This window comes from Poecilia mexicana, unplaced genomic scaffold (assembly GCF_051168715.1).
Source record: "Poecilia mexicana isolate PSO_F unplaced genomic scaffold, ASM5116871v1 scaffold_17, whole genome shotgun sequence".
Classification (NCBI taxonomy): Eukaryota; Metazoa; Chordata; class Actinopteri; order Cyprinodontiformes; family Poeciliidae; genus Poecilia; species Poecilia mexicana.
This window is the reverse complement of record NW_028263386.1, coordinates 18,979,260-19,002,021: the sequence shown is the minus strand read 5'-3', so window position 1 is coordinate 19,002,021 and position 22,762 is coordinate 18,979,260. Positions and strand designations below refer to the sequence as shown.

At 39.4% G+C, this 22,762-nt stretch overlaps 1 protein-coding gene and 1 long non-coding RNA gene across 2 annotated transcripts; both read left to right on the top strand.

Annotated features, from left to right (window-relative positions):
• The first annotated feature begins 15,518 nt into the window (after positions 1 to 15,518).
• LOC148154801 (uncharacterized) lies at positions 15,519 to 17,462 on the top strand. The gene is made up of 3 exons (XM_088014611.1): positions 15,519 to 15,787; positions 15,881 to 15,998; positions 16,294 to 17,462. Exons 1-3 carry the CDS (start codon positions 15,721 to 15,723, stop codon positions 17,147 to 17,149), a joined length of 1,041 nt encoding a protein of 346 aa, XP_087870737.1. The 5' UTR covers positions 15,519 to 15,720; the 3' UTR covers positions 17,150 to 17,462.
• A 1,446-nt stretch (positions 17,463 to 18,908) lies between these two features.
• Positions 18,909 to 20,824, top strand: LOC106926313 (uncharacterized). Its single transcript, XR_001420029.2, has 3 exons — positions 18,909 to 19,283; positions 19,374 to 19,491; positions 19,754 to 20,824. It is a non-coding gene; the product is annotated as an uncharacterized LOC106926313 (long non-coding RNA).
• The last annotated feature ends 1,938 nt before the right edge of the window (positions 20,825 to 22,762 follow it).

Here is a 22,762-nt window from a genome sequence, read left to right as displayed (position 1 = left end):
AAAAAAAAAAAAAAAAGACGGTTACAAACTTGTTTAGGTGCAACAGGCCGTGCGGCAGGAGTTTGTGTAAATGTGCGTGCCCGATGCATGCACCATTGATGCCGATCGGTAGTTTGACATGGGGCAGAGGTGATGACAGGGTCGTCTGCCTTGCCATGAGCTCCCCCATAGCCACAACACTCTGTATACACACACACCCCGAGCCCCATTCAGAGCCACTCACTCATGTGGTAATGTCTCTATTGTGACAGCCCAAACACTTTATGGGCAGCAGCTTGGCGCTGGCATTTAGGCAGAGGCATGGGTGTGCATATGAGCGTGTGTGTTAGTTTTTCGAGCCTGCGACCGACTCTCCCACTGTGAAATCTGCACACTGAGAATTTGACTTGTTGGAGACCCTTAGTTTACTGCTCCAGGGTGCTACCGAGACTCGTAGCAGAGAAAAATGCGAAAAGTTGCTGTTTCAAATAAGTGGAAGGTCTTGGAAAAAGTATTCATACACTATTAACCTTTTCACTTCAAAGTGTTTTTTTTTCTTCATTTTCATGAGTTAAGACAGCACTAAGTGTAGTGTGTGACTGTACAGAGGGGAAAATGGTCTGGTTATTTTTTTTATGCAGTTTGTCTCTTCCTGTCTTTCTTGACACACATGTGTGGCTCATTCTTAGTTGCAGAACAGTTTGAGCCGAGTTGGATTGTTTGGGTAGAAACTTCAATAAATAATTTGTCTTGCCACAAATTTTGATCTCATGTGGTCTGAACTTTGACTGGGCCATTCTAACCCATGGCTAAGCTTTGATCGATAGATTTGATTTCATATTAATGACCCTTGTCCTGGTGGAAGTTGAAAGTCTGTCCCAGTCTCAAGTCTTTTCTCACTTCTAGCATTTATAATAGTGTCTCCCCACAGCATGATGCTACCACCACCATGTTTTGAAGAGGGGGTGGGATTTTCAAGTAGAGCTGCAGCGAAGCCCGACACCATCATTGAACTGTATTATTATCTAACTGTCTGACAGGTTTGCTGTGGTCTTTGGACTTCACTAGTGTCTATTAGAGGTGGAATCTGTTTACTGATTGAGTGGGTGGTCAGTGGTCTTGTCTGTTTCTTCTTTTTGCTGAATTTTATTTAGGGGTGTCATTGTAATGCATTTCATACTTTTATATACAGTATTTATTTGTAAAAAAAAAACAAAAAAACAAAAAAAAAACTTTCCTCCCACTTTACAATTATTCACAACTTTATTTTGCCCTATTGCTTAAAATCTCAACAAAATACATTGGAGTTTGTGTTTGTAAGAGACAAAATGATAATAAGTTCAAGGATTTTTTTTTTCTTTTTTTTGCAAGACATCCTAATATTCGTTTTAAAATTCCACTTACTTTCCAGTTGCTGTTGACTCAGTTAAGCAGGCAGAGCAATTCGTCATGTCAGAGAGCCCTGGTCTTTCCTCACAACAAAAGGTGAAAAGGAGTGTGGGAAAGGGCGGGTGCACAAAGCCCTGCCTGCCCCCCCGTCTGTCTCATCGTCTCGATTGCATACGCGAGTCAGGAGCCCCAGCATCCCCCAGCCAGGGGCAGCAGACGTGGCCCCTGTCTGCAACAACACAATCAATCTTCCCAAAGCTAGATATATTTCTATATTTGCACTCTGGGATGGAGTGGTTGTTTTACTGCCAAATTCTTTAAAGAAATTCTGAGGGTGGCAATATCTTAACATCAGAGCTTTTCAGTACTCAAAAAAAAAAGAAAGAAAAAAAGGATGCCTAAACCTCAATAGACTGTCTTTCACACAGGGAAAGAGGAAGAGAATGTTGGGTAGAGGGAGAGAAAAAGAGATAAAAAAAAAGGCTATTCAGGGAGGAAAATCTGCTGGTATCTGCCAGCTCTGCCCACATAAATACGGGGCGCTGGAAAGAGAAGGAGCCTCTCCTTGAGACCGAAGCCAGCTTTGTAGACAGGGAGGCAAACAAACAGGGCAGACAGACAAACTGACAAAGGGCGAGAGAGGAAGACATTTACACCATTCCAAGCGTCTTCTCTTTTAGTGCTGCTCATTGACCTGCTAAATCGTTTGGGGGCGGGGGGATTGTATACTTTAAATGCAAACCCACCAGCACCGGGTATAGATTCAGAAAGTGCTGACTTGAGAGCAAAGTGGATATTGTCTGTCATATACAGCAATGGAAGCATATTTACCGTAAGTCTATCGTGGAGGAGCAGCCGGTGTCTTCCCTTCTCAAAGAGGAAAAAAATGATTTAGGAATCAATGAAAGCCAACCTTGCCTTCTTGTATCACATTCCCTGTGGACTTGACCTATTATCCAATGATGAGAAAACTAGAAAACATGTAGATTTACCAGCTGGGAAGAGGCAAAAAAAAAAAAAAAAAAAAAAATGTTTGTGCTAAGTAGAATGAGGTCAACGTTCTTCCTGCTGGATCTACCTGTACTTTATGTTCCACACAAAGAATATTTTTGAACACAACAGTAACCACACAGAAGCAAGTAAGGGCGTTTTTCTTATCTTCTCACGTTCTTCAGCCAGTGTCACATCATTTAAAAGGTGTTAGAGGAGATGGAGAAAGGGTGGATTAAGAAAAAAAGAATGTAGTCATCAGGATGAGTTGGAGCATGCCCAAGGCCTGTCAGTCTGTTGGCAGAGAGAGTTAGGAGAGATGCCCGGCTTGGAAATCTATCACTCTGCGAGTCCTGTGTGTCGAGGCAGCGGCTGAGATCAAGTAGAAGATAAATCCGGGGTCAGACTTACTTTTAAATACACAATTGTAAAATATATTTACATTAACTGTACATGGAGGGAATTACCTTCCCCCCGTCCCCGTTGAGATTTTTCCACTCAACTTTTTTTCTGTTTTAAGTCTTTAACTTTTTTTTTTCCTCTATACGTAGATTTTCTTATAATTTGATAAATGTTCCTTCTTAGCCGTATGCACTGGATCAAATGTGTTTTTTTGTTGTTTTTTTTTTTTGGCAAATTTCATCAAGCGTCCAAAATAGTTTGCAAGAAGTTTGCCCCACAGTTTTGACGTACAGTTCCTTCAGGCAAAGTTTGACAAAGACTTTCGTGTCTGTAAAGTCAATAATGATTGTTGCATTAATGGTAATGTATACGTAACTTCAACAATACATTTTTTTCCCCAAAAGATAAATAAAACAACCGTTTTTTTAAAGTAAAATAATGCTTATTTTACATTTTGTGTTTAACTTTAGTTTTTCTTAAAACAATCTGGCAATCCTTATACAGTAGCAGATTTTCCATTGAGTTGTGGCATGAAAGACACTCTTCGAGTCAAAATATGTATTTAAAAATCATCTCTCTGCTTTTGGGGAAAAACAGAAAAAAAAGAAGCTAATTGTGAGTGAAGCATGTTTCTCGCTTTTAAAACGTATCGATGCTGGCTCTTTGGAAAATAAATTTTAACAGTGAAGGGTGAAACTGCGTAGCGTCTTTCAGCTTCTGAGCTCCTTTCAGTCACCCTCCTCCAAAAGTACAGGGCTACATAATATTATTATCCAAGCCATCAATTTTCCTGCCGTTTTAACTTAACTCAATAAAGTGGCGTAACAGACAAAAGTGTTCCAACCTGCAAAAATCACTTTAACTCTTTGAAACGTTAAAGCTGAGCTCTAGGCAGATGTAAGCTACAGGTATGCTGATTGAGAGTTAGAAATAAATGACTTTCTAACAGCAGACACTTTTCCTCTTAAAGCTTATTTTTCTCTTACTTTACACACACACACACAAAAAAAAGAGATTCACAATAATGTGCACAGATCAGATACGCGCTTTGGCTTGATTTGTCACCATTTCCCTTGGCACCAACAGCCTCTGTGCTAATGGACAGACACTCTTTGCCAGCTAAACAAATTAGCTCCATTACTAAGAAGCAGACAGCTAGGGTGAGATGGAGTCAGAAACAGAAAGGGGACTTTGAGAAGAGCTAGAGAAGAAGATAAATGTAGCGAAAGGTAAACGTGGAAAGACAGAGGAGCAGGGAGGGGAGACGTGTTCCTCACGGTTTACCGTGACGAAGTCAGAAAGCTGTCTTATATGACACGATTCCTGGAGAGTAATGTGTGGAGCCTGGCCAGACATTCAAGCTCTCCGCAGCGCTTGTGAGAGGGGGGCCAAATGTGCATTATCGTCCATCCATCACTCACTCATTACTGATTCACTTACTTACACCCAGACTCTCTCACACACACACCCAAACGAAGACCGTACATGAATGCTGATACGGCCTAATACGTGCACTTAACACCAGACTGGATGCGAGTGAGACACATTTATCTCCATGCAGCTGTGTGGAAATGACTGTGAGTGCATCTGTTGATGTGTGCGTGCGCGCGGGAGCGAATGCGATCCGCACGGTTTCAGGTCAAAGCAATTCTCTGTCAAATGATTGGTTCATAATCTGATTGACAAGGAGACTCCCCTCCTCGGGTCTCTGTCGTTTCCCCTTTTTCTCACCATTTATCATCCGTTGCATCCTTTCCTGATTATCCCTTCCTCATCCCAAGCCCTTCCTTTCACAACCTCTCACCTCTGGACGTCCGCTGCTTTAAATACTTCTACTCTGCTGCTAAGCCCCTCCTTCTGCTCATCCTCTTTCACCCTGGATGATGTAAACACATTATTCTGATCGCATTACCTGTGCTAACACGACTTACACCTCTGCTATCTGGAAAGAGAGTTTGCGTAAGCTCCTCCATTCAGACACGCAAGGTTGTAAAAAAAAAAAAAAAATGTTTTGAATGGTTAAAGTGAGTGGATACACGCTGTAGTGGCCTTGAATGTTTTCTACTGGATTACTACAGTCGCATGTAGTTGTACGGAGGTGAAGGTTGACGCTTTTTGTCGACAACATGCTGGATAACTGCAGAGATGTAGTTCAGAACCACATAGAAATTAAACCCCGCAGTGCAAACTGTTTCCATTTGGACTCGATTGGTTTTAAATTTTCCCACGAGAGGCTGTTATTAACACAGATAAATAGGGGTATTTTTTTTTGCGAATTGCCTTGGCATAAAAATAATTTATGGTGTGTGAGAAAATGCCAACCAGTGGAATGAAGACCTTAACGTTTCCTAGTGTGAGTTTTGTCATTTATTTTCGTTTAGGCTCATCCACAAGACCCTCTGTGGATTAGAGTCCGGATTCAGACCGACATGTCAACAAACAGCTGTCCAATAAAGTTAAGAAACAATATTTTGTATGGATTGTTGTGAATGCTGAAAATTCTCCTGTTACGATACACAGTTTACTTCAAAAGTGTTCATAACTTGTGAACGTTTCCCACATTTTGTCAGATCAGATCACACCCGCCAACTTTAATATGTTTCGCTGCATAATTTTGGTTGTGTTGTTGTGACTGTGGAAAAGAGAGACATTTATTTTCAGACACTTTACTCCAATACTTCTAAATGAAATCCCACGCAACCAATAGCTTTCAGTAGTAATTCAATATAAGGCTCAGGTTCAGGCTTATTAAAGCAATACGATACAAGACATACAATCAAGAGAGTACCAACAGTGTACATCGTCATCAGCCAACCATTACGACCAACATCAGTAACAACATGTGAAGCAAATAAAAATAGATGTCATCAAATCAACCAACCAATCAAATTCATCTCCTCCTGTCTTGTCCTGTATTAAAAAGGGAAATTGCTGTAGGGATGAAAGAGTGATTGTATGCCTTACTTTTCATTCAGAGAAGCCTGAGTCGGAGGCCAGCAGGCAGAAACTGGAACTCTGTGTGTAATGGATGAGAACTGTCAGCAAGAATGGCACTAGTTTTACCGATTACCTGTCTATTGTGCAGTTCTGCAACCATGCATTGTTCAACTCTCAGAATCCTATTACTTTCATGTATTACTCTGCTTTGTGTATTCTTTCTTCTTTTTTTTTTACCTGATGTTGAGGAGGTTGCAAAACCAGCAGAAAAGGTCAGCACAGATTCAATATATGATCCATAGAATAAGATCATCAATGATGTATTGATGTGAAACTCCAGCTGTTCTTCAGGGGCCTCATAGATTTGCATCAACAGCATCGTGTGGTTACAGAGACAGTCAGGAGTCCCATGGCAACTCTGGAGGATGCACAGATTCTTAAAGGTTGAAGAAACTGACAAACGGTGTAGCGGTGGTTCCATTGAGATGGCATGTGGATTTTGGTACGAGCTGCTTTGAGAATAGTTGGAGATAAAAAAAGGGCAACAAGGGAAGGAAACTTGTTCGAGTTCTATCAAAGAGGTTGAACATCCAGTAAGGCAATGAAAAAGCTGACAAAGATCCCATAATTATGCCTTAGTTTTCATTTTGACGTTAGTATTAAAACATAGCAAAGCGTTGAAAAGTGTGTGACTTATTAATATATTTGCATATTTACAAAGCACTACACATTACAGTTCAACACAGCTTCACATATGACAGTGAAAACTTTGAATATATACTGCTCAAAAAAATAAAGGGAACATTTCACTTTAATTTTGTGTGTGGCTCCAAATCCAGGCCTCCATTGGTTAATAAATTTGATTTCCATTGATGATTTTTGTGTGATTTTGTTGTCAGCACATTCAACTTTGTACAGAACAAAGTATTCAATGAGAAAATTTCATTCATTCAGATCTAGGATGTGTTATTTGAGTGTTCCCTTTATTTTTTTGAGCAGTGTATATTGCAAAGCAGATGACAAAGGATGTATTTTTATGAAATCTCAAGAATTTGTTTTATATGTCACTTTAATTTGATTAAATTTCCTGTTAAAAACATCACTCGGTTATGAGTAGAATAGTGTTTTTACCTGTTGGAGAAGTGTTCAAAAACTGGTTAATAAATAAAGACAAGATGAACCAGAAGCTCTGTTAAAGTTTTTTTTTCTTTTTCTTTTTTTTTACCAAGGCCAGTGCTTGAATACTTTCATAAAAGAATTGTCCACATCTGACGCTGACGAGCACTACGTTTCTAGTATTTTTTTTAAAAAATTTTTTATGTAATCTTGCTGACGGACAAAAAACACAAAAGAGTGACACTCAGAGAGTGCATCCTTTGCCAAGGCCATTGCTTTATCTCCCTCCTTTTAAAGATACAGTGATCTGTATCTGCAGCGATATGTAATAGATTTTTCCTTTGGCCAAGTTCCATCTCACTACCAAGGTATATGAAATTCAATTTGGACTTATGGTGTAATCCTGCTGACAAACTATTGGCAATAAAATAATAATAAAAAAGCCTTCAGTTCTTTCTGTCCTGGAAAAAATTAGGAAATATATATTGATCAACCTTAAGAAAAGGTACTATGAATCAACATGAATCCACTGAAAGTTCAGAGATGCGGAATAAGCTTTAAGAGCATAAAGTGACATATTGTCAGAGTATTCTGACAGCAATCAGCAGGGCTGTTTTACTTGATCTGAGATATTCGCACTATGAATGCAAGGCGAGGACGAGTGCAGCCCTGAACATCGTACTGATATTTTCTTTCAGTCAAACCTAGAAAAAGCCCTAATTCTTCTCTTGCATCTCCTTTGACACCATCACACCGTTTTAATTATATGCTACAGGCCTCATCTAAACCCCTTTGCAGCTGCTCGAGATCTATACCGCCATGACACTCGGCAATCAATATCTTTTATTCACACACAGACCCCAGGAGGAATTTCTCTTATCGGGAAACATCAGATCAAGCAGATACACTTGAATGGCTATTGGGGCCAGATTGACTCACAGTGAGGGGACTGCGGATCAATGTTTTTGCTTGCAAGCCAAACTCATCCTGTTGTTTTCTTGTGTGCTAAAGTGTGTGCCGAGGGAGCGTCCGGGCTGCTTCTCCAGCTGGTTGCTTAATCAAGGCATATTCACATCAAGAATGGAGGTGGCAAGAATTAGTCGACACACGGCAGCTCCCGGGGCAGGCCGAGTGCGTCTGTGGGCTCTCGGAGAGACTGAGGGCCTCTAGCCGAGGTCCCCAATCCATCCCCCCAATTCGGATTCAAAAGACAAAGACAGTTGAATGTGTTTCCAAACATGGGCCCCTCTTACTTCCCGGAGGTCAGGAACTTGGAATAATCTCGCCAAAGCAGGAGGGACAACGCTTTCTCATGCACACAAACACACACGAACACACATTTAGGGATTATATGACCTGCTTAACCCAGGAGCCCATGGTGAAAACTCACAGAGGGAAGAGATGGGTGAAAGGACTTTTTTTTTTTTTAAGGGCTAACGGGGTCATTGTGGGCAAAAAGACAACAAAGTGGATGTGGGTTAGAGTGACGAGGTTGAAAAACAGTCTGGTGATCAGTTTTAAGTAGAAAATACATTTAAACCAATGTGTGAATGGTTGGTTTGTTGGCTAATACACACTGAGGGAGAAAGAAAATGTATCAATTATTAATTTTGAGTGAGGATATTAATTTTTGATATATACAAATTTTCTTAGGATAAAACACAACCTGTGCAGCTTAGAAGATTCAGCAAAACTTATAATACATGTTTTTTTTTTCCATCCTTTACTTACTTACAGTCACATTCAGTCAGAATTTCCATGAGACTCATTTGTCGGAGCAGAAGTACCTTTTGAAAATAACCTTTAATCAAGTGTTAAACATACTTTTCATTAGGCCTATGTTCCTCTATTACAATGTCTTTATAGATCTGATGTAATATTATAATCTTAAATGTCATGTTTTCATCAACTAGGTTGAAAATCAACGTAATCAACAGAAATAAAGTCTGGAAAACATTCCTATATAACTGCATTTCACTTTGTGAACTGTGTTAGAGGAATACATGAACTATTTAGTAATATTCTGATTTATGAAATGGGGCTGTGTGCAAATATCTTTTCATATTTGCAACTATCCTCATGTTTAGCTGATAAGTAAAGACACGTGCAGTATTTTATCGTGCTATTATGCTATTTAAAACGATGGGGGGAAAAAGGTGAAAGTCATTCACTTTTCTGACATGTCAGTGTGACATCCAGATCTAATTTATCGAGACCACTTTTAGACCAGGCCAGTTTTGCTCAAATGCAAAATTAGATGAAATATGTAGATCTACATCAACATCTAGGCTACATAGTCTATGAAGTACATGTACTTTGTAGCCCTTTTTTTGTTAAAACGATAAAAACAACTAAGTAACATGAACTGAGTGGACGCAATAGTTTAGGCAGACAAAAAGGACAACAACAGGGGGACCTGCATTAAGATATGAATGGACGTTCGTGGTCTAAGGAGCTTCAAACTGGACGTCAACAGTTTAGGAGAGTCTTTCTAAAATGGAAGCCTAAGTTATTCAGGACCAATTGATATTTTATTGCTGTGAAGCACAGAGTAATGTCAGCTGTAACCTCCGGGTTCCAGTCGTTGTATTTTATCTCCTTTTAACTGCTGGGTTAAATCTGGTTGACTTTCTCTCTGTCACAGCGCCAGCCCTCCTTTACTCACCGTAGGAGAAGTGCGCCATCTAGTGCTCCGACGTTAAACTCCATGAAGGAATGAGGCGGCGCTCACTGTGTGCCTCACAACGACAGAATTAAAGCAGGATGAGGATAGTTGGTTCAATCTGTATCAACGGAGGTCTTTTCAAAGAGAAAACGTACAGATGCTGCATGATTACATGATAATCAGATTCCTCAAAACAGAGAAGAAGAAAAAAAAAAACACATGAGAATATCTGGAAATATGAGCTACAGTAGAACTTTAGAAGAACTGCATAAATCATAAAGAATTGCACTGAAAAATATGTGGCAGCAGATGATATCTTTTTCATACCTGTAATAGTTCTAAGGCAAAACTTTGCAATACATATCGGATCGTGATATTTATCTTCATTTTTAGTTAGAGAATGGACATGTGGCCAAGTTGGAAAAACCTCTTCTTTCTCAGTAAACTAAAAAAAAAATGTAAACGTTCTCAAAATTTCAAATAAATAATGGAGACTTATCTTTTCATAGCATGCGTGTACAGTAGTGTTTGATGATTTACTTCTAATAATATTAAATTCAGTGTACTGACAAAACTCCTGACAAATTAGAGATGTGAGACGCTCTCTGATAACAGTTGTTACTCGAGAACAACAGACTGTGAGCTGGAACAATAAAAACAAGCTGTGAAAGCCATATTTGAAAATACCAAACCGTATTTTCAAATATAGTTTTAATATGCCACAGCGAGTACCTCAACAATTCACCATTAGGACAGAAACTGTGACTCGGCAGATATTTTGTCATAGTTTTGACAACTCCAGTCTGATTCTTATGATAAGGAGAGGCCATAAGGAGAAAGTATGAACTTCATTTCACAGGCAACAACAGCAACACACACACACGCACATTCACACACAAAAACAACTGCCACCTTGCTACTAATGGGCCCATTTTACCAAATCCATTGAGAGGAGTGGACAATTTGCTGTCTATAATGGTGTTGGCCAGAGACGGGTTACTGAAGCGATGAAAAAGTCACTCCATCTGAAATGATCACGCTGGATCAGCTGTGCTACCGTGCGTCTCCCAACCGTGAAGAGCCGCATGCCGTGGGCCGCTATAATTAAAGTGCTTATTGATTAGACTTTGTGCGCTCCTGCGTCCCCTGAACCGTGAGTCGGTCACTCTCGCAGACATTCAAATCACCTCAGAGCCGCGAGAGCAATGTCTATGCTAATGCGTATGGTAATGTTCCCCCCCCCTCTCCCTCTGTCCTCGGTTTAAGTCGATTATTGACGTCTTCCCTAAATGGACGGTTGATCCACAATTCAAGCTTCATAGAAAAGTGTCGATATGAGATTGATACTGGGGCATGAGGTCAGCTCCATTTGAACTCCACCAGTTTCTGGTAATGAATTGGGCATTACTTACCTAATTGAAATATTAATTGGAAAGTAAATGACAATTCTCAACTCCACGTGGGATTTGAGTTTATCCACCGATATTGCACAAGAACAAACAAAAGCCTGGGAGAAAGGTCAAAGGCCTTCATCTGTCGAGAACCACCCGTTCAACATTTTAACAGCTGGTGTGTATGCGTGTCTAAAGCAACAGTATTTATGGTAAATTTCATACAAAGATGCACTGCTTTGAACCTGACGATATCTTTACGCTTTACACAGACAGACTTAAATGTTTTCACAGGGATTTTTTGTGCCAGACCAACACAAAGTAGTGTGTAATTGTCAATGTTTGCTCGACAACAAACTCTTAACTGTAATATGAAGGGGCTGCAACTTTTTTTTTTCTTTTTTTCAAATTAGAGTGCGTCCGTCAACATCAAATTTTGAATTGGATTTGGGTCTTTACTTTGAATACGCCATTCTAACGTATGACCAGGTCATTTTTGCATTCTGCTTGTGGCAGAAAGCAAATTCAATTTCCTATGACTCTTCTTGCCACTCTTCCTTAAAGACCAGATTTCTTGGGCATATGATTGATACCTGTCATTTCAACTCCCCGTTGAGCATCTTTGCAGGTCCTCCAAAGTCAGTTTGGACCTCAAAGCTGCAATCCAGATTATTTGTCTCTTGTTTAGGTGGCTGATTTACATTTGTTCTACAATCTTTCCATTTCAGATGACAGATGAAAATCGCTCCGATACGTGTAAAGGTTGGAAACTGTTTCACATTCTTCCTATCTTGATCCCTGATCTGTCTGCTGTGGCCTTCACTCAAGCCTTTACGAAACAACTCTGCATGAGTTCTGAAGTCAGTCGGTGGCAATGAATTTTGCTTGGTAACGTTAGACTTAACGGGGCTTAACATATGTCACACCACACTTTGATAAACAGAAAGCTGTTCCATTCTTTTCCTTCAACATGCCACGCACATTGTGTCGACTTTCACTTAAAATCTCGGTAAAACATCAAAATCTGTGGTGAAAACGTTTTATGGGTGCGAGTACTTTCCAGGGCGTCGTAAAAGTCGGAATGAGACATGGTCACACACACATTTGTACTGGAGAACAACAACAGTGTCTTACGTGTTGGTGCTGAGAGCAGAACATCATGCAATAACTCTGGGAAAGGTCGGCGTATTGATCGGTGTGCATGGCTGAACTGCTCCCCCCCACAACTCCCCCAACACTTCTCCAGCTCTGACACTGACCCGCTTTGCTCTGCTCTTTGCAAAACCAGACATTCTCCTTGTCACGCTGAGACGCCGTCATCATCTGAACCTAAAATCCTGACATATACCTCGCCTTCACGTCTGGCCTCTTGGAAAGATTTTGCGAAGACAGACGTCTGATCCAAATAATTCCATCGAAGGATGAATCAATAATTTTCCCGAATGTTGGACACAGGATAAAATTAAACATCGATTCGCGTGGAGATGATTCTTCACCAGAGATAGAAATACGTTCATCTGATCAGGCAGTACTTTAATTACTTCTGACTTTTGCAACATGCCTCTCACAACGTGTCTCTACCGTACGGTTTGTGTTATTTGCTCAGAGCTGCGTAGAAACCGTTTTACAAAATGGTGCGTGCCACCTCTCTGCTACAGTCCGACATGTTTCTGTTCTAATGAGCTGGGTCAAAGAGGGCTCAGCCTAAATTTGGCTTAGTGACTCATGTTTGAGTAGAAATGTGTAAAGCGTCACGGCGTTGTGGTTTGAAGCAAAAAGCCAGACTCCATGAACGGTGATAAGGAGATGTTCTGTGTCAAAACCAACACATATAACGGTTTTCTGTGAAAGTCAGCGTGCGAATCATGCAGTCGAGTCTGCCCTTGTGTGTCTGCATGGGCTTGACAATGTGCGTCATTTCCATTTGTGGTTGATGTAGCATGAGGGTATGAGAGTGTGTATTGATTGTAATTTCCTGCAATGCTGCGTTCCACTCTCTTGGTTTTTAAGGAGACTAATTCCTATCTCCTACGCTGTCAGCCAACCAGCGGCCTTGGCTTCAATCCTTGACAAGAGCTAATGAATAAAAGAAGAATGAAAACTCGAGCCGGTATTCCTCCGGCAACAAATAGGTTGCCGGAGGGATGCTGACATTTGGTGGATTGCGGTTTCTGTGCATGCTTTAGATGCTCCTCGTGTTGTAATGTAGATAACCTGCTCAAGTATCTTCTGACATGCTTTGGTTTTATCTTTGCGTGTGCGTTTTGGGTGAGAATGTGCCAGGAAACGACTCTGGTGATATGGACTTGACTTGGCCAAAATCAAAAAGTACAGACCTGTGCACTGATCTGGTGCAACCCCAAGTCAAATGTAGAGGAATCCCTCCTGATCTTTGAACACAACCTCTTTTCAGAGTGATTCCAGACAGCATATGCATATTTTCCCATATTTAGCATCCCTCGGTGTATGAAAGATGTGCTCCAGGCCCAAGTGGGGTCCCAGGATATACTGTTGTTACAAAGAGTTATGTGCTCTGGCAAACATCCCCTGGTTAGTTCTCTGAACTCACAATATAACGTATGAGAAAAAGGACAGCCTAAGACTTTGTCGAACTTTTCTGGTTTTAATTGAGGATACACTTAGAACAATGACTTTATAGTGTGCTTCTGGTTTTACGGACGGGTTGCTTGCCCTACCAGAAGTAGTCAAGGTTGCACCAAGTGGGAGTTTGTTGTCCTTGGGAAGTGGATTTAAGAGGGATGGTATGGATATATGGGAATAAAAGATTCTTTACAGATTGAGAGCAGCAAGGGGAGTAGATTATAACGAGGGATGAGGTGGGTTATCTGATGAGTTGGTGCGATAAAGATGGAGAGGATGGACTAAAGAGCAGGCCACAAAGAGAAATGAGGAGGATGAGTGGGATGAAAGTGGTTGTAAAAACCAGCAAAGATGCATAAACAGGGTTCCAAAAGATTGATGAGATGAAATTTACAAACGCAACTTAATGAGACGTCAAATGTAGCACTGCATATAGAGTATTGCTCAAGACGTCTCCTAAAATAAAATAGTTACATTTAGTTTGTATCAGTTGTAAGTAAGTTTACCAAATGACTGATGCCAATCGTCTTTCTCCGGAGCTTAAATTAACACATTAACTGCATAAATTTGCAATCTTAACAACATTGCAAAGCCAACTTGTAATGTCTCTCACTATAGAGACCGGTTTCATAGTGAATAGTATTTATTATGGGGGAACTTTTGAGGTCATTCATGGCCAAGCATAGTTTCAGGTTGACTCAGGTTTTCCTTTGTGATTCACAGAAAGTAGGTTTGCGGTGAGTTTTAACAGAGCAACTGAAAGTCTTTAAAGACCCTCCTCCATGACCCCCCCCACAATTTCCTTTTTGATTATTGCACCCATTTGTCATGGGTAAAATAATACTGTCTTACTTCGGTTTTTACGAATGCACATTGACCATTTGGTTAAAGTGTTTTAGTTTATTTTTATCTAAACAATGCATCATTTCCAGCTTGCATGCACATTCACTTTCAGTATTGCATACATGTTCTCTGTACTGTGCTGGCAAATTTTTGAACAACTTTCTGTTCTGTTCTTGTGGTAACCTAAAAATCCATCTTGGACTTCTGAAAGGCCATGCACAAATCCAATGATTTCACTTTTTATGAAAGTGAAATTGAACCGTAAAAAATCACAATGCAAGTGATTGTCCACCGTCAGTGCATGCTAGACTGACAGGAATGAGTTCTGCAAGTCAGGCACTTGAAACAATATATTGGGCATTCTTAGACTTCTCAAACTTTTTGAAGCAATTTCGCAAATAAATTTGATTGCATTTGATTGCATTGGATGGTAACTAGAATCTATGTGACTACATTTGTGCTTGGAGTGAATTTACTTTTTTCTTTTTTGTAAAGTGCCTTGAGATGACATGTGTTGTCTACTGGCACATGTAAACGAACCAAGTTGAGCTGAATGGAACTGAAAACTTTTTATGATGAAATAAAACTTCAGAATATTTAGATATAATTCTGTCAACAAATGAAAACTTAATATACAGTGTCAGAAAACTTTGCTCTTCAGTACAATATGCAGAACTGCAAAAAGTTAGAATGACTGCTGGAACTAAACGTAGCTGGGCCAATTTTATTTTTCTGTCAGAATAAAATTATATGTGCACATCTATTTTGTCTAAGTGAGGAAGTCCACTGTGTGAGTTCAGATGAGGCCGTCTCTCTCTAGTGAACAGGTAAACAGGATCTTACTGATAGTAAGGTATTTTAAAAATAACAGGCTAATATTGAAGTGAAGCAAATAAAGACTAGATTAGAGCAACAAAATGTTGAGATCAAATTAGCAGCAGATCAAAAGTTTCAGATAGAGTATGGTGGAAAGTGACAAAAGCCCGCTTACAAAAGCATTACGAGGAACGCTTGGGGTCATGTTTGTTGCAGTGTGGGCAGCATGTTGGTGAATGGACTGATTCACATCTTTGACGTATGAAAGGTCAACTCGCTGTTTCCTCTCCCCACCATGTGGCTGCTGTGACAATCCTCCTCAGTAGCGGGGGAACGGTTTAGGTGGGAGGGAGAGGGGCTTGTAGCGTAGTACATAAAGGGCTGAGATCAAAACTCGAAGTTTCAGAAGAGTGAAAGCACGCTGCTGCTTGCTTGAAAGACGAACACCACGTGTCTGCCGCCTGAACAAGACCGGTCGGATTCTTCGCTCTTGTATACGTTTCGGTATATGGGGAGATTGTTTACTGAGAAACGGTCCTCACTGAAAGGCTTGACTGCTAACCCATTTAAGGGGAAATATTTATCCTGAAGATGCAGATCAGCTTGATTTTAATCTCTCTTTTCTGTTTCACAACATGGAGGAGTTTGGTCCAAGCCAGTAAGTACAAAAAATATCAATAAAGATATCGATTAAGTGGTCTGAATATAGTGATACTTAAATTATCTGTCTCTCGTTTTTAAATCTTTTTAGGCAATGTAGAGCCTAATGCTTGTCCATGTTCTCTGGTCTCCAAAACAAGAATCCATCTTTCTAATATTGAGAAGTACACCATTCAGAAGATCGGCATTTGTACCTTTGATGCAATTGCGTAAGTAGTCTATATTCTTACTCCGTCTTGAACATGTCAATTTCATCTGATCTCGTCGCAACATCGCTGTTCAATTCTGTAAACGTTCAGATATTTATGTCTGGTGTTCCAGAGAATTTTGTTCTTTACCATTGCAATTTGTTTTAATGTTCTACATCATTTTCATTAGATTTCCTAATCATTAAAAAAACATTTGTAACAAAAATAATTTTAAAATAATCAAATCATGTAACCCTGTATTTAGAAAGAAAATCAGTGATAAAACTGAATAATAACAACTGACAATACATTTCAGGTTTCATACAGTGAAAGGAAAGACGATTTGCTCCGATCCCAATGATGAATGGGCAAAACATGTCATTCGGCAGCTGGAGAAAAGACGGAAAGAAAAAAAACCACCACAAGGAACACCGCCGCAGTCGACACGGACATCAGCACCATCAACATCAACATCCCCACCATGGTCAGGACCATCGTCAACATCAAGCCCAGCATCATCATTAGGATCAGAACCAGCATCAGACCCAACATCAGGACCATCAACATCAACATCCCCACCATGGTCAGGACCATCGTCAACATCAAGCCCAGCGTCATCATTAGGATCAGAACCAGCATCAGACCCAACATCAGGACCATCAACATCAACATCCCCACCATGGTCAGGACCATCGTCAACATCAAGCCCAGCATCATCATTAGGATCAGAACCAGCATCAGACCCAACATCAGGACCATCAACATCAACATCCCCACCATGGTCAGGACCATCGTCAACATCGCCAGCATCATCATTAGGATCAGAACCAGAATCAGACCTAACATCAGCTCCATCAACCAAAACATCAACCTCCTCAACAGCAACTTCCTCAACAACCATAACTTCAGTATCTACCCAGTCAACTCCAAATCCAACATCGGCAATGACATCATCAAACACCACTTCTAGAACCTCTGGTGCCACCTCAGCAAACAACCGCATACCAGCAACATCCGTGAAAACAAGAAAACCATCCACACGAAGACATCAAAGAACCAGGAAACGACCCAGAAGGAGAAATATGAAGAAATGGCAGAGAAGATGTGCAAGCAAATCAAAGTTACTGCTGTCAGCAAAGTTTCTTCTAAGAGATATAACACGCAATACTTAAATACTGTGGCTTTCAATTCTTTGCAACTCATGAACACATACAATAAGTCGAGGAGGAATAGTGGTAATATTTGCATATTTAATATTTCCAATGTGCATATTTTGTTTGCATTTTTTCCTTCACAACTATCCAGGAAGTCTTTCAACTCCTGCAGTGTGTCCTGACCAGCTTGAATATCAAATCTTTAATGTAGCACAACGGAATAATTGCGAAACTATGCTTTATATTTGTACTATATGCATGTAAAGATGACTATTTTTTATATAAATTTGTATGCAAAGCAAAAATAAACTATATATTTTAATTGTTCTAATTTATAAATGAATTATTGAACAAGCACATTATTGCTGTGAATACATAATCCTAATAGAAATTAATTCAATAGGATTTTTTTTTGCTCATGAACACAATCAGTTTAATTAGTATTTTCTGTATTCCAGATTGTGTCTCGGTGTGTTTCCATATGCAGAAACAAAACCAGGTCAAATACACAGCTGATAAGAGAGACAGCAGTAAGGCTGTAATAAAATGCCAATGTCAGAAATGCAGATTTTGTGAAGACTAAAGTAGTAAGATGGAGCACAACCTTGAATGACTTTGGTTAGAAAAATGTCTGTGATATATTAAATTATAACTGCAGTTTGAATAAGTGACTGCCCACAATCATCTATTTTGTAGTAATTGTGCTCTGCTGTGTTGTTCACAAAAGGACCATGACAACCAGAACATGAGGTGGTTTAGCCATAAAGGAGAGAGGGTGAGCGAATGCATCAATTAGAACCATGTTTTTTTGTTTTCTTTTGTAAGGTGCCTGCAAATGAACAAACTGTGACAAAGATAAAAAAAATAAAATAAATTAACACGGTCCCAGCTTAATTTATGTCCCAGAATTTTTTTTTAAAATGCCAGCTTTATGTTTCAGTGTTTACATTTGAGACAACACAATGTGATGCTGCGTCCTGTGTTTCGGACCCAACATTTTTGCGTGTTCATCTCTATGTGGACTTAGCTTTAGAAAATGACTTTTCTAGGTCATATTTTTATGTAGAGTGTACTCCAGTTGACAGTAAGTATACCACAAATTGTTCAAGTCAAACAAGCTAGATGACTACACAGAAGGGTCAAGGAGGATAAGTGGAAGAGGTCAAAACTATGGTTTAGGATGATGGGCGACAACGGATAACAAAACAATCTCCAGAGATTCTCACTTTTTATAAAGGCAAAACAAGCATAAAAACAACTTTTTGTTGGAATATTTCACAGCATTTGTGCATAATTTTGTCAACTGCTTACATCATAAGATACAGTCTAAGAAAATCGTCTGTTCTGATGCAGTATAGTTTGCAAAACCCTGACAAGTAGGATGAGCTCAAATGACAGATTGAGCAACACATATCTGGGTCGATTCTATTTTGACTGACTGACTTAAATTACATGAACACGTGAACTTTGTCTAACTGAGAAAGTCTACTGCATGAGTTCAGATGAGTTCTCTTTGTATGGTGAGAAGGTAGAACGCTATAGTTAGCAATGTATAAGAAAAACCCTAAAAAAAGTGACATTGAGTAAATAAAAGTTTGATGGTTTTGTACATAGGGGAAATAGAAAGATTCAAAAAGTGTGTGAATTAAAAATATGAGGCAAATCAAGATTTTCAGAGTGAGCGTGATGGAAAATTATGATAATTTGTCTATATAGCGTGTAGATATAGGAATGTTTAGGCTCAAGTTTATTGCTATGTGGGCAGGACGGTGGTAAATGGAATGACTCACATCTTTGACATGAAAGGTGAACTTGCTCTTCCTCTACCCGCCATGCGGCTGCTGTGACAACGCTCTCTGGTCGCGGAGGAAAGTTTTAGGTGAGAACGAGAGAGGTTTGTAGTCGAAAAAGAGCCGAGATAAATTGCTTGCAGTTTCAGAAGAGTGAAGGCACATTGCTGTTTTGAAAGACCAACACGACGTGTCTAGCCTCTGAACAAGACTGAATCGGTGGGGAGATTGTTTACTGGGAAACAGCGTTTACTGGACGGCTCGACAGCTACTCATTTAAGGGCAAGGAGTTATCCTGAAGATGCAGTTCAGCCTAAACTCTTTTTTCTGTTTCACAATATGGATGAACTTGGTTCAAGCAAGTAAGTACTAAAATTATCAAAAAGTAATTTATTAAGTGATCTGATTATATTGATAGCTAAATTATCTGTTTCTCTATATAACACTTTTAGGCAATCAATCTCCTGATGATTGTCCATGTTCTCTGGTCTCCAAAACAAGAATCCATCATTCTAAAATTGAGAAGTACACCATTCAGAACGGCGGCATATGTCCCTTTAGTGCAATTGTGTAAGTAGTCTATATTCTTACTCTGTCTTGATCATATCAGTTACATCTGATACAATACACTACGGCGTTTTCAATAGATATCCTAATCATTAAAAACCCCAGCAGTAATAGTTGAAACAAAAACATTGTCAAATAATCTAATTATGTAATGCTGCATTGACCGCATTGAATAATAATAATAGTAATTATTATTATTATTATTATTATTATTATTATTATTATTATTATTATTATTATTTAAACAACTAACAATACATTTCAGGTTTCATACAGTGACAGGAAAGACGATTTGCTCCGATCCCAATGATGAATGGGCAAAACATGTCATTCGGCAGCTGGAGAAAAGGAGAACACTTAAACTTCAACCATCTGCAACATATCCTAAAGAAGGAACAAGCAGCTGGACTACACCATCAGCATCCTCCAAATTGTGCGGGGCCATTACAATAACACAGAAAAGAAAGTGAAAAAAAAAGGCTAGGGAGGTCATCCAATACAAAAAACTAATTATTCTGCACTTGAAGCAACACCAAGAGCACTACCATTGTAAAGACCAACGTCAGTATAATCAAGTCCAACGTCATTATTAGGATCAGAACCAACATAAGAACTAACCTTAGCATCATCAACCAAAACATCAACCTCTTCAACAGCATCATCATCAACAACTTTAACCTCAACATCTGCAAAATCCACTCCAAATCCAACATTAGCATCAAGATCATCATCAATGGGGGCAATGGTGGTAGGAGTTCACCAGCGATCAGCAGGTTGCTGGTTTGATCCCCGTTTCCCCCACCTCTGTCGTTTGTCATCTGCTACCACCTACTAGCAACATACGTGACAAAAAAGAAAAGCATCCACACAAAGACGCCAAACAACCAGGAAATGAAAAAAAAGGGATGGCACAGAAGATATACAAATGAATCAAAGTGACTTCTTTTTGCATAGTTTCTTCTAGGAAATAGAACATGAAAATTTTGAATACTGTGGCTTTCAATGCTTTGCAGCTCATGAACACATAAGATAAGTTGAGGATGAATAGCGGCAATATTTGCAATATTTGATATGTTCCTATTTTTTTGCCATGTTTTCTTCACATCTATTTAACACCTACGGATTGTTTTGCTACTCCCGAGTGTCCTGACCAGCGTGAGAATCAAAGCTTTAATGTAGCGCAACAAAATAATTGTGAAGCTATGCTTTATATTTATGCTGTCTGTATGTAAAGATAAATATTTTTTAAATAAACGTGTACATAAAGCAAAAATCTAGCTTATAAATAAATAATTGAACAAACATTATTGCCGTAAATAAATAATCCTAATAGTAATTAATTGAATAAAGTTTTTTTTTATTGATTATGAATACAATTAGCTTAATTATTGGTTCCTATGTTCCAGATTGTGTCAATTTTTCTGCATATGCAGAAATGAAACCAGCTCAAACAAACAGCTGATAAGAGAACCAGCAGTAAGATTGTAGATAAAAGCTTTGGATAGACAAAATATGTATAATATACTAAATTATAGCTGCAGTTTAAATGGTGAATGTCCACAATCATTATTTCTTTTTAGTAATTGTGCTCTCCAGGTAAAACAAGTGATGCACCATATCGCAAAAAGTATGTGCTCACAACACCCAAATTATCGTCATCAGGTGTTCTAATCACTTTCATGGCCAGAGGTGTGTAAAATTAAGCACCTAGGCACACAGACTGTTTTTTTACAAACATTTGTGAAAGAATGGGTTGCTCTCAGGGGCTCAGTGAATTCCAGCGTGGAACTGTGATGGGATGCAACAAATTGTGTCGTGAAATTTCTTTTCTCCGAAATATTCCACAGTCAACAGTCAGCTGTATCAAAAGAAAATGGAAGTGTTTAGAAATGACGGCCAGCCAGCCATGAAGTGGTAGGCCATGTAAGCTGACGGAGCAGGGTCAGCGGATGCTGAAGCACATAGTGCAAAGAGATTGCCATCTTTTTTGCAAAGTGAACCACAACAGACCTCCAAGCTTCATGTGGTCCATCTATTGCTTTCCATCTAAGCAATAGATCACCAAGTGCAAAGCAAAGCGTCAGATGCAGTGGTTTAGAGCACGCCACCACTGGGCTCTAAAGCAGTGGTGGCATATTCTCTAAAGTGACAAACCACGCCTCTCCATCTGGCAATCTGACAGAGGAATCTGGGTTTGGTGGTTGCTAGGAGAATGGTACTTGTCTGACTGCATTGTGAATACTGTACAGTTTAGTGGAGGCGGTCTTATGTTTTGGGATTGTTTTTTCAGGAGCTGGGTTTGGCCTTTTAGTTCCAGTGAGAGGAACGCTGAATGCTTCAGCATACCAAGACATTTTGAACAATTCTATACTCCCAACTTTGTAGGAAGAATTTGGTGCTGGGGCCTTCCTCTTCCAACATGGCTGCACCAGTGTACAAAGCAAGGTTCATAAAGACATGGATGGCAGAGTCTGGTGTGGATGAACTGGACTGGCCTGTACAGAATCCTGACCTCAACCCAATGAATTTGAGCGTAGATATTGTCATGTTCATGAGAGAACCATGACAACGACAACATGAGCTCACTGGTTTAATCATGAAGGAGAGACGATGGGCTAATGTATCAGAAAGGGGGCTTTGTAGGTCATATTTTAATAGCGTGAACTCCATTTGACAGTGCATGAGTGGAAGGGGTCAAAGCAATGGCGTAGGATGATGGGCAAAAACAAGAAAATCTCCAGGGATTTTCACTTTTTCCGAAAGGAAAACAAGTATAAAAAATATATTGCTGGAATAATATTTCACAACATTTTGATATATTTTTGTGAACTGCTTACATCATGAGATACAGTCTAAAAAAACCTTCTGTTCTGATGTAATACAGTTTGCAAAACCCTGACAACTGAGATGATCTCAATCGACTGATCGAACAGCCCATGTCTGGGTCAATACTATTTTGACTGACTTACATTTCATGAACACATGAACTTTGTCTAACTGAGAAAATCTATTGTATGAGTTCAGATGAGTTCTCTTTTGTCTGGTGAGAAGGTAGATTGTAAATTATTAGTGATGTAAAATGTGGTTAGAATAAATAAATGTTACATGGTTGTGTGCATAAGGGACATACAATGATTCAAAAAGTATGGGTTCTCTTTGTCTGATGAAAAGGTAGAATGCTAATGTATAAGAAAAGCCCTAAAAAAAGTGACACTGAATAAATAAAGGTTAGGTAGTTTTGTGAATAAGGTAAATATAATGATTTTTAAAGAAA